Below are 13,023 nucleotides of genomic sequence, written 5' to 3' on the forward strand. Positions count from 1 at the left end.
CCTTTGGAAAATCTAGAGCAACCAGGTTTCGGATGTTATAGACCTCCAGTGGTGCAGGTGCTTGCGTACTCTTCCCCCCCCCCGAATACCCATGATGCTCAGATGGGAAACTAAGACTACGGATGACCGGTGGTGTTGGGCTGACCTCTGGCTGCCTGACCCACAAGGTGGGGGGGGAGGGTACCGCATCCTCAGCTACGCACGGCTGGGAAGCCTGCGGGCCATGGTGGTTCTGGTTGCGGTGCTGGAGACACAGGACCCGGGATCGGAGTGGTTGGAGGCGCAGGAGAGGTTACCCTTGGCGCCGGAGAGCCCCTCAGCGTTGGAGAATGCTCTGGAGTCACCTGAGATGCCATTCTTCCTATGATGCCGCAGAACCGGGGATGCAGACTTCAAAGACTTGTCCTTTGAAGAGCGACGTTTGGATCCATGACGCCGCTGCTTCTTAAGTTTATTGGAAAACCTGGAGGTGTGCGGAGTCTGCGACTTCGACCTCAACTTAGTCCTCTTCATAACTCTCATCTCCTTCCTCACCGGGCCATGAACTACTTTGCTTCTCTTTAAGGGCCTTTGGATTCATCCGACGACATGACTAGCATCCTTCGATGTCGTGGTCAGACGATAAACACCAAAGGTAGTCCTCGTGGGGGTCTGTAACAGACATATGACCCCCACATCCCTACAGGGTTTAAAACCGGGCGTCTTCTGAGTAGCCATTGTGCAGAAACAGTTTAACTACAACTGCAATAAAGTAGACTACAAAGAAATGGAGTGTCCTAGAAAACAGTTACGTGTTGATGGTGCAGAAAAAAGGGAACTGACGTCAGCATGCCGACGAGGTCTTCTTATGGCTCCGATGCCGTCACGCGGAGTTGAGAGTGGAACACTGCCATTGTGACGTCCTTGTCAGCGTGGTAGAGCTAGGAAAAATGTTTCCGTGGAATGTTGCGCAAAGGGGTAATGCAAAAGGTGAGGAATCCACAGGCAAATGTATGCATCAGAAAATACTGGACTAGCACCAAATTGTTGTTGTTGTTCCACCATAGGAAAGAGTATTGAGTACTGAGCTGTACCAACACTAGATCTTCCCATTCACCCTCGCTAGGTACTTTCTCAGTGGGTGTACATGCAGTCATGCATGTGGCATTATTGCTATCCATGAAGCCATCATTCATAACAATTTAACTAGCATCCTTACAGTAAGAGATGGAATGCTATGACCCTCTTTTAGTTTGGGTAGACTGCCTCCATGATAGAATGTAATACAGCCCATAGAAAAGGAGCGAACTGCTGTGGCACAAGATCAAGCTTTATGGAGTGGATTGTGAATCCTAGCCTTAATAACAGGGACCCTGCCCACTGAGTATGATCTAGGCATTGCTCTCAGCTACCGCTCTTAATCAGTCAATCGTCAAGGAAAGACGTGAATGATGATTCTGTGCAAGTGTGCTGCTACTATAGGTAAACATTTGTTAAATACCCCCACCTTGATTCATGGAACTTTAAATTGGTAGAATTTTCTACTTACCACAAAGTACAGGTAGCTGTGAAGCCCCAGATGTATGGGGATGTGAAAGTAAGCATCCTTCAGTTTGAGGGTCACCATGTGATCTCCTGTGCAGAGCATCTGAATGATGTCCTGCGGGGTGGTCATGTGAAACTGCTGCAACAGGATGCAGTTTTCTAAAGGCTCGAGGTCAAGGATCGGCCATAGAGTTCCATCTTTTTTGAGAATTGCGTTCCAGTGTCCTGAAAGAACTGCTTCAGGTAATATCCCTTCTGTTGACATTTGGATAGAAGTAGACTATCTAGGACCACTCTCGCCTCCGGTTTGTGGAAGGCAGACCGGAGTGTTTATGTCTGCTCAGCGGCCAAGGCCTTAGTAGTCAACATGTCTTTTTTTTATTTTTTCAAGCATGCTGTCAACCTGAGTGCTGATGACATACCAGTGGTGTGTGAATAGTTGGCTGAGGCCGGGTAGTAAGAGGAGGGAGCTCCAGTGGGAAACTAGTGACCTTTTGGGAATCGGTTAGATCTTCAGTTCTTCCAAAAAGCTTTCTCCTTTTTCCCCTGTATGAAGTGTATCAGACTTCTAATGCAGGGATGCTCCGTTTTCCTAGTGGAATGATGCATGAAAATCTTTCACTGCATGACATCGGGTGCATTAGGGAACTCAAGGGTGAGTGGGGTTTGTCTTGAATCCCATTATAGCGTCAAGGCCTGTTTTGGAGCCAGCTTCAGAGCCTGGAGCCTGGCCCAAAGGTCGGTGCCACTCCTGGCTCAATGCCCAACTCCCTCGGGAGCAGAGCTCGGCCTTGACGAACAAGTTACTTACCTTCAGTAACGCATTATCTGGTAGAGACTATCTAGCTGCAGATTCCTTACCTGTGAATTTCCCAAGCGTCCGGCTGGATCCGGAAACTTTTGCTGAGCAATACCCCTTGCACGTGACTTCGGGTGGCTCTATTCGGCTCCGCGTGACGTCGTCGGCAGCGTCGGCTATGACGTCGCAGTGCCTATATAGGCACCACCCAGGCGCAATGATGTCAGTACTTTTTATTTTTTCCACGCCAGAATCGCAGAGCCACGAAGTGACTGACGTAATCGTGAGCAAAACAAGGGCCCTGAAAGGCGAGTAACCCTAGACCTACTACATCAGTCCGCAAAGCGGGGAGGCATGGGTGGGGCTGTAAGGAATCTGAAGCTAGATAGAGTCTCTACCAGATAATGCGTTACCGAAGGTAAGTAACTTGTTCATCTGATAGAGACTTCTAGCTGCAGATTTCTTACCTTTGAATCAGATACCCGAGCCATACCAGCCCGGCGGTGAGTTGCGGACTCATGACCTAGACTAAGAAGTCTTGCAGGACTGAACGTACAAAGTGCCCATCCCTGCGCACTTGACCATCAAGGCAATAATGCTTTGCGAACGTGCGCAATGATGCCCACCTAACTGCCTGACAGATGTCTTGGACTGGGACACCCCGAGCCAAGGCCGTAGTGGCAGCCTTTCCCCTGGTGGAGTGGGCTCTTAACCCCTCAGGGGGCTGTTTCTTTGCCAAGGTGTGACAGATTTTAATTCAGAAAACAACCCAGCGAGAGCTGGTTCTTTTTTGCACTACCTTTCCCTTCTTTGCTCCCACATACCCCACAAAGAGTTGGTCATCCACCCGCAACTCGTTTGTGCGGTCAAGGTAGAATGAAAACACTCTTTTTGGGTCCAGACGGTGGAGACGCTCCTCTTCCTTAGAGGGATTTGGAGGGGCAAAGAAGGTGGGCAAAGTAACGGATTGGCACAGATGAAATGGGGTCACAACCTTTGGTAAAAATGATGCTCTGGTGCGAAGCACCACTTTATCTGGATAGGACATAAGATAAGGAGGCGAGCTGGATAATGCCTGCAATTCACTCACCCTCCGGGCCGATGTAATCACCACTAAGAAGGCTGTTTTGACGGTCAACAGCTGGAGGGGACAATTGTGCTAAGGCTTGAAAGGAGCGCACATCAGGTAAGTAAGGACCAAGTGAAGGTCCCATTGTGGCATACTAAAGGGTGTAGGTGGAAACAAGTGAGACAGTCCTTTAAGAAATCTATTTACAACAGGAGATTTAAAGAGAGAAAGCTGGTTTGGCAGCCGCAAAAAAGCAGACAGAGCAGAGAGGTAATCCTTGAGAGTTGCCAAAGCAGAGCCCTGCTGGGCAAGAATTAAAATGAATTAAAGGAAAGTAGAAATAGAAGCAGAAAGAGGGTCATGGGACCTTTCTGAATAGTATAATACAAATTTCTGCCAACCGCAGGAGTGTACCGAATTAGTGGAGGGCCGCCTGCTCGCCAGAATAACATTACAGACTTCGGGAGGAAGGTCAACAGCCATCAACTGCCGCCGCTCAATCTCCACGCATGGAGGCACAGAGTTGACAGGTTCGGTTGCAAAACCCTCCCCTGCTACTGCGACAGAAGATCCTGATCGGAGGATCGATGCTCATTCTCAGAAGCTCTGGATACCAGACACTCCTCACCCAGTACGGAGCCACAAGAATGACTTGGGCCCGGTCGCTCCTAATCTTCTTCAGAACCCTGGGCAGGAGTGGTATGGGCGGAAAGGCATAAACAGGCCTGAGCTCCACTCGCGACGAAACAAGTCACTGAGCGATAGCTGCCTTGGAAACTCCAGTGCACAGTACTGCTGACATTAAGCGTTCTCTTCGGAGGTGAACAAATCTAAGCAAGGTTCTCCCCACTGTTGAAAGAGACCTTGCGCCACCTCTGACTGCTGATGCCATTCGTGATCCGGCAGGCATCGACAACAGAGATCTTCCACCCTGGCGTTCAGAGAACCAGCCAGGTGTTGAACCATCAGGGTTATGCCCTACTGCTCCAGCCATGTCCAGAGACACAAAGCCTCCCGACATAGGGTCCACGACCCCACCCCACCTTGCTTGTTGGAGTACCACATAGCGGTGGTGTTGTCCGTGAACACCTGCACTAACTCCCCCTTGACAGAGATGCTTTCAATGCCAAGCGAATCGCTCGGAGCTCCAACAAGTTTATGTGGAGCCCTGTATCCGCTGGAGACCAGTGACCCCTGATCTCCATCTCTCCAATGTGGCCGCCCCATCCCAGAAGTTTTGCATCAGTCACAATTATGAAATCTGGTTGGGGAAGGGAGAGAGGTCTGCCAATGACCCAATCTCAGTTTGTTAACCACCACTGCAGATCCTTTGCAGTTCCTTTGTGGAAACTAGGTGCAATAGCTGTTAGCATCTGCTGAAGCCATTTTGTTTGTGGCAGCCATTTTAGTTGGCCATGTGCTCCCCCATGTGCTTTCTCCCTCTTCACTGTTGACTGCCCTTGTATTCTGCTTGCATCATGTGATATAGTTACCTCCCTCAGCACTGAGCCAGAGCCTTGCACATGCTCAGAAAGGACTAGCTTCTAGAATGCACCTGCCTTAGACTGTAACTGTCAGGCTGTTCTAACTGATGTCAGCAACTCATTACTCCTCCTACTTGTTGACTGTGAATTTTCTGTATGACCATCTGTGTGTGTAACTCTTCTCATGTGTACTTGTACCACCTCCTTTTGAGCCCCTGTGTGGGTATAAAAGGCCCCTGTTCTCTGCACTCCTTAGACTGTCTCCTACAGTGGCCTGAGGGTACTGGATGACGCGGTCTCCCTCATGTGAGGTTAATAAATACTTCTTTTTGATATTACAGCTTCCGTGCCAATCTCTTCTTTGTTGGTTTAAAGGACCAGGTGTATCAGTGAACCCCTAAAAAGGTTTTTTCTTCTTCACCTTCTGAGATCGGAACCACGTCGGTGAGATCTCCCCGATGCTGTGCCCATTGGAACTTCAAGTCCCACTGCAGAGCCCGCATATGCCATTTCGCGTGTCTAACCAAAAGGATGCAGGAGGCCATGAGGCCCAACAGCCTCGGAGTCTCACCAAAATCCAGGATAGAGGCTGAAATATCGGAATCATAGCCTGAATATCCTGGACTCGCTGCTCAGGAGGATAAACCCGAAACTGCACTGTGTCCCGTACATCTCTGATGAAAGGGAGCACCTGAGAAGGAGTCAGGTGTGACCTTGGCCCGTTTATTGAGAACCACCGTGAATGCAGGAGGTTCGCCGTAGTCTGAAGGTGGGAGATGACTGTCTGTGGCGAGCCCACCTTCAGCAGAGAGTCGCCGAGGTAGGGGAAGACTGACACTCCTAACCTGCGCGCTGAGCTGCAACCACTGCCATTACCTTGTTGAACACCCGAGGGACACTGGTAAGGCCGAGGGGCACTGGTAAGGCCGACGGGGAGCACGGTAAACAAAGTGCTCGTGGCCCACCTTGAACCGCAGGTAACGCATGTGGCCAAAGAGGATGGGAATATGAAAATACGCGTCCTACAGGTCCAACGCTACCATCCAGTCATCTTTGTCTAGGGCAGACAAGACCTGAGCCAAAGTGAGCATTTTGAATTTCTCCATTTTGAGGAAGAGATCGAAGATCCAAAATGGGCCGTAGTCCCTTGTTCTTCTTCGGAATCAGAAAGTAGCAGGAATAACAACCGCTGCCTACTTCTGAAACTGGGACCCTTTCTATAGCTCCTTTGGCCAAAAGAGCTGTAACTTCCTCTTTGAGCAGTTTTAAATGATTCTCCCCCAGCCGTTCCTGACTCGGCAGAATAGTAGGAGGAAAGGAAGAGAATAGCCCTCCTGGACAATCTGCAAGACCCACTTGTCTGATGTTATAGATCTCCAGCGGGGGAGAGGGTGATGAATTCTCCCACCCACTGGAGTAGTGTGGTCCTGCAGAATCAGCCTAGGAGGGCTTGGAGGCTGTGGCTGCTGGGGGCAGTGTGGTAGACTACTTCTGGCCTCCATTCCTGGGACAGAATGTACCTCATCCACGTACAAGCACGGCTTGGGTAGTTTGTGCGGGATGGTGGCTAGGATAGGGCTGACGTGGCTGGAAACCCCTTCCGTTGCCACGAAAAGAAGAGAGGTCCAAGGATCGGGTCGTAGCTCAAGAGTCCTTGAACCTGTCCAGGGCCGAATCTGCCTTTTCCCCAAAAAGGCGGGTTCCATCAAAGGGCATGTCCATCAAATTGGCTTGGACATACCCCGAGAAACCAGTTGTACGAAGCCAGGCGTGACGCCTCAAGGCCACCATCGTTGAAATCGACCTGCTCAGCAAATCGGTCGTATCTAATCCACGCTGTATGGTGAATTTTGCTGCATCTCTCCCGTCCTTGACAGCTTGTGAGAGCACAGCCCGGGCCTCTCCTGGGACTTATGAGCACCTGCGCAACCGTCTCACAAAGAGAGTGGGAGAAAAAAGGCCCAATAAGCATGCAATATTCACCGACCACAATGCCAGACTGGAGGAAGAAAACATCTTCCCAATTGAGTCCAGCTCTTGAATTCCCTATCCGGAGGTGCGGAAGGGAATGCGCCCTGGGAAGTAGAGGCCTACACCACCAAACGTTCTGGGGTGGAGTGTGGGGTGTTGGCTGAGGAACTTTGGGTCATCCGGAGCTGAGCGATGGCGGCGTGCAATCGTCCTATTCACAGGAGCCTCTGTGTAGGCTTGGACCATGTTCCTAGAAGGACGTCCGTAAGTGCCTCATTAAAGAGCAATAGGGGTTCAGAGGAGGAAGACCCAGGTTGAAGCACTTCGGTCAGGAGATTAGTCCTGACCTGCACTGAGGGAGATCCAGTCCAAGGACCTCGGCTGCCCTTTTAACCACCACAGCATAGGACGCCCCCTCCTCCGTAGCCACTGTAGGCGGAGAGAGCATGCCAGTGTCTGGGGAAGTATCCAGACCACTGGCTTCCCCAAGTTCCCCATACCAGTCCATTGTCTCCACAGAGACATACTGGTTCTCTAGTGGGTCTCCAGACTCCTCCCATTCCTCTCATGAACCCCCAGCAAGTCCACAAAGTGCTCAGGCGACAACATAGAACCCCTGGGTTGTGTTGACTTCGGAATCGGCGTCGCTCAATGCCGTTTCGGCTCTGTGACATCGGGGATGAGGATGGGGCTTGAGCCGCAGACGGGCATTGGCGACGTCACAGGCACAGACTTCGGATTGGACACCGGGGGAGGTTGCGTTGGCACGACCAGCGTCGACCCGGATCCGGGATCGGATACCTGAGAACCCACCGGTGTCGAGGCCGGAGCAGACGGCGTTGAGCTCGATGGGGCCCCATCTGACCCCGCCGGACCCACCAGCGGGGTCGTTCCGCTCAAATACTCAGCGCATCGTTTATTTGAGCAGGAGTCGCTCCGACTCCCAGAAAGGATGGGGGGGAAGGCATGGAGTCGGCTCCGCAGAACCGAGCCTAGCCCGTCAGCGCCTCTTACCTTTCTCGACGACAGACGCCAACTGAGGTGAAGACGAAGTCCACTTGGACTTCTTCTTGTACCTCTTCCCTGAGTGTCCAGATGACCTTGAATGGGAGGAAGAGGGCTTAGGGCTCCGTGAGCGGTCCCGCGACCTCCTCTTCCTCGAACGGAACCGTGACCTCCTCGGAGTCTCGCTTGACGGTGTTGACTGCCAGGCCGCGAGCAACTTCATCACTCGCTCCAAGGACTTAAGGGCCATCGCCCGACACTCCGAACACGACTTCGAATCATGGTCGTGTTCAAGACAACACAGACATATGCGGTGGGGATTGGTGACAGACATCATGCGGTAACAAGTCCCGCAAGGTTTAAAACCTGTTTTCTACCAGACATACCTCGCACATAAAGATGTATCTCAAAAATGTCGACAAAAGCCTTCCAAAAAACGCGGCAGAGGGGTAGCTCTTCCAAGTTCGGCGCTTAACTGGCGCTGAAAGATAAGAACTGACGTGCGCGTGCTGGTTGGCACCTATATAGGCACCGTGACGTCATAACCGACGCCGACAATGTCACGCGGAGCCGAATGGAGCCACCCGACGTCGCACGCAAAGGGGTATTGCTCAGCAAAAGTTTCCGGATCCAGCCTGACACCTGGGAAATTCAAAGGTAAGGAATCTGCAGCTAGAAGTCTCTATCAGATAACAGGATGCTTTTGAGGTAGATCCCCGGAGGTTGACTCTAAAGTAAGCATGGAGTAATGGACGCTGCAGCTTTTTCTCCTCAAGCCTGTGCTCTGGCACAATGGAAGTTCTCCTCCTTAACCTTGGAATATCAGAGGACAATCCTCTGGGCTACAGTGGATACCTGAAGATCCAAAGCCTCTTCTTGTTAGGCACCCATGATATCCTTGGGTCCTAATAGGGCTAGACTCTCAGATAAATTTCGACTTTGCATATTGTGGTGGGACCAGTGATGTTTGTGTCATTAGAGGCTGACCCTTTTGCAATTCAAAGGCTTACACGCCAAGCAGTTCGACTTCTCAAGTTCTGGAGACAGGAAGAGGTTACAGACCCGATTTTCATCTGACCAGGAACATTTGGTGTTGCATTTAGAACAAATGTGGAAGCATGGTTTCTCCATTACACCCTCCCCAACAGTCATTCTTAAGACAACCAGAGCCGCTATTAAGATGCCACGTCCAGCGGCTCGAAGTCTAATCCTACCCAGCAACCAATCCAGTACAGTTTTTCCGTTGGTGGGGCCAAATTCTAGATGAATCGCACTAGTCGGGACTAAGGTACCGGAGAAGATGATGTTGATCCTGGAGCAGCAGCTGGAATGTTCAAATCTGCTGGTGGACAAAAAACAATCCAAGGTGGAGTCTTAGTTTTGGTGTATTGTGGGCAAAGGAGGAGTCACAAAACACTTGTATCTGAAAACACCTTTGCCCCCCCTCCCTAAAAAAAACTTGCAAGCGTCCACAACCCTGCTGGTGTGTTTTTGGTTGATATACGCTTACAGTAGAATAAGACTAATTTTGAAATCCAACATAACTTGTTGCCTGTGTACATATGTGGTAGGTTTGATAGCTGTGACCTTGAGGACTTAACAAGCGCCAAGCTTGCAGATGTGTGTAGTTTGAGGTTAAGAAACAATGAGCTTTGTCAGTTTTCTTTTTTACATAAGCTGTCTGAGCCCATCACAAACATGTTTATTTTCAATGTACTGATTTCATATCTGTAGAGGTAATAACATATCAGTGGTACAATCATGTAAGAAACATGATTTGTCGATATCTCAGATTTCTGTAAGTCCTCACAAACTGTTAACTGTGTTTATGCTAAGTCTTAGTATTGTAATACATTTTGGAAATGTTTCAGGTGCAGGAATTAACTTGTACTTTTAATTGCAGTTTCTTTTATAGCTCTGACTAGAAAACCATGCATGCCCTAAATGCCCCTCTAAATTAAGTAAAGGAACCTACATTTCATAACTAATTGAAAATGCAACAAGAATTATACTGGGCAATTAAAGGCTCAACTTACAGAGGCTTGACTTATAAGCAGTTAGTGTGTTATCAAATATTAATACAATCTATGAGAGGTCATTATTGTATTGGGGTGCACATCCCACCCGATCTTGGTGCTGATGGGTCGAAAGTGTTCACAGTAGACAGCCCATTTCATTCACAGCATATGGAAATGGAGCTACAAAGTGGCTAGTGCGTTTTGGTTGATAGCGGGTATAAATTAACAGAAAATGACTGACAGTCCCTTGTTACTCTGCGCTAAAAATAAGTCTTGTTTTCTTGATATTAATAAAAAACAAGCATTGGCATAGCCAATAGGTCTCGCCTTTGGGACCTTATAAGTCTTTAGCCATGCAACAGTTGCATAACTAAATACTTATAAGGTCCCAAAAGCGAGACTTATTGGCTATGCCAAGCGGCCGTGAAAGTGATCGAGATCGCGATCAAACATCAAAGCCGCGAAAGTGAAAGGAAATCGCGGTAAAGCGCGGCGCGCGCGCCCGTGCACATGCACTGTAGCTCTAGGCTGGCCAGGTAGCACTTTTTGGAGCCCTCTCAATAAGTCTCGCCAGACCAGCGCATGCGGTGGGTCAGGCGAGACCTAACAAACTTCCTAATCAGGCAGCAAAAAGGATAATGTCATGACATGGAAATAACCCAGATGTCCCATCTTTGCGGATCTGTTATCAAATGTATAGTAATGGGCCTAAGCAGAATTACCATACTATCACATTACTATGGGGTCATGATGACCTGAGTAAAAGGTTCTATGTCGGAGGACTTAAGATAAAATACATAAATTAAAGCTTAAATAAAAGATGCTTAGGATTACTGGTTTGAGCTTCATGCTACTTTTACATGTATTAGTTGACAAAAATAAAAAACACAAAGGATTCGGTGGCAGGTTAAGCTGGTTTATTCCATGTTCTCATTTTAGTCATTATGCTTACCACACATCTCCAGCTTAGTTTCCAACAAGGGTATCAATACAATTTTAGATTTAGAGCTGGGTGCATAATGGTGACAAAAAAAGGGGAGGGGGTGCACAAGGAATGGGTTCTATGGGGATTTTTCTCCATGCGCTAAGCCTGAAAACGTTTTATAACAATGTGTCCCGTTGGTCGATTATTAATTGTTCTCTTTTTACTAAATAATAACATAAAACATCAGAGAGTGTGTCCTGGCTAGAGTAATAGGATACAAAATGTGATTGTATTACAAGATGCTCCTCAGATGATAAAAGAAGAAAAAAAACATGACTGAGTCAGATAGTATATTCCTTTAAATGCCTTCAAATATAAAGGTATTTAAATGGCTTTCCTATGAAGAGGCTACCAAAGCAACAGAGTTACAGTAGATAAAATATTTTTCGGTTTGTTCATATCAGACATATTAGATCAGTGCCAATTTCTCTTGTTGTGAGCAGATTTAGTCCAGTTAATCTATTGTCTTATTTAAGCACTTATAATTGCAATAACATTAACTTAAGTCCCCGCACCACTTTAGCGCTTATATCTCTTTCATACTCCAATCAGAAACACGCCTTAGTGTGCTTCGATAAAGTTATAAAACAGAGCTGTTTAACCTTGGGCATCTTCTAAACAATTTTTCTTGTTCTTACACAACGCACACCATTGTATCTTTATTCTTTATAACACCTCAAGCAGTTTCAGAGATACCTAGTTTAATTGGCTCATTACGCAAAAAGGATTGCATGTAGTAGAATTAATATTTGTTTCAGGAATTTGCTTAAAAGATGTGTATTTGCTTGAAACATTTCACTGTATAGCACACTTAAAACTTTTAATAAAACATTTAATTTGCAAACGCTGATGGAATTTAAATTCACAACCTGCAACAGCTGTACCACATTTGGTGTTTTATTGAACATCTCCTGAAGCTGGTGAAGTATAATGTTGTGACAGTTACTGCAACCAGAGTTCGGCCCGACAGTTCCCAAGGAAATTAAGAATTTATGGTACACTGAATTCCACTGAATGCTTATCTGCAACGAGAAAATGAAAAGATGAATATTTTAACTGAATTTAACTATATAAGCCAGCACTGTAATGGGTTTTCAAAGAAGGAAAAATGAGTGCAATAACATTCAGTATACAAGGTAATTTAGAAACAGACAGTTATGCAAACAGAATGCAAAGTCTGACTTTCAGCTTTATACATGACAGCACTGAAATGAAAACAGCTTACTAGCAATATGAGGGATAACATTTAAAATTTATAACAATATGCGTTACATACAGTGCTGCATGTTAGACATGAGGTAATGTTAATTTAGCACACATCATAACTACATGAAATCAGACCGTTAGATAAATGAAGCAGAAAGCATACAATAATCCAGTATCATAAATAAAATATCCTACAATGTGGGACATGACAATTGCCTAATAGCCTGAATCACTTAGCAAAAATCTAATAAAATCTGAGAGAGGTCACTAGTATTCTTTAGCCATTAACCTCTCACAAAAAATCCAACAATGAAGTTCAGACTTAACATAACTGGCTGTTTCCATGTAGCTGTACTCAATCTGAGTTACTTCTTTTATCCCTATTTTAACTTCTAATTTTTATCTTCTACATCTTGCAAGTGGCAAAGGAGAGGAGCCAACTGATTCACATGTAAAAACAATATGGTTCCCAAGACCACATTTAAAAACTTTACTTACTTGAAACCCTAAATCTCTGGTCACAAGTTGTTTTTACTTTTTCATAACTATTGGAATATCACTGGCCACATGCAGAACATGTTTGTAAAGAAACCATGTCAATAAGAGACAACATGGTTCATTCAGCCTATTTAAAGTAAAATGTAATTTGCATGTTACCATCTTAAATGTGGTGTGGCTGATGAAAATTCCTTTTTTCAGACCTTTTTTAACCGATAAACAAGTGAAAAATGAGACCGATGTATGACTTTTCCCATGAAGAGAAATTCTTAAATCTGCTCATTTTAGAATTACACTCATGCTTTGCAGTTCCAGTTAGCCTCTTCACTTTTCATTTGTCAAAAGGGCGAAGAATCTTTCCTGCTAGCTTAACCTTATCACCTAGTTTACAGGGAGGAAGGAGGAATATTTAGGAATCAAAAGACAATACCAACCTCTAGGAACTAGGATTACAATTTATTAGT

The 13,023-nt window shown here is 46.8% G+C and overlaps 1 protein-coding gene across 2 annotated transcripts in view; it reads right to left on the reverse strand.

The window, feature by feature from the left end:
* MED14 (mediator complex subunit 14) overlaps positions 1–13,023 on the reverse strand; it is a 1,045,467-nt gene that overhangs the window by 347,806 nt on the left and 684,638 nt on the right. For both annotated transcript variants that reach the window (XM_085622933.1, XM_085622932.1), the window contains exon 20: positions 11,725–11,877. In XM_085622933.1, the coding sequence (XP_085479059.1) occupies positions 11,725–11,877 (153 nt within the window). The remainder of the gene's footprint in view (positions 1–11,724; positions 11,878–13,023) is intronic.

This window comes from Triturus cristatus, chromosome 8 (assembly GCF_964204655.1).
Source record: "Triturus cristatus chromosome 8, aTriCri1.1, whole genome shotgun sequence".
Taxonomy (NCBI): domain Eukaryota; kingdom Metazoa; phylum Chordata; class Amphibia; order Caudata; family Salamandridae; genus Triturus; species Triturus cristatus.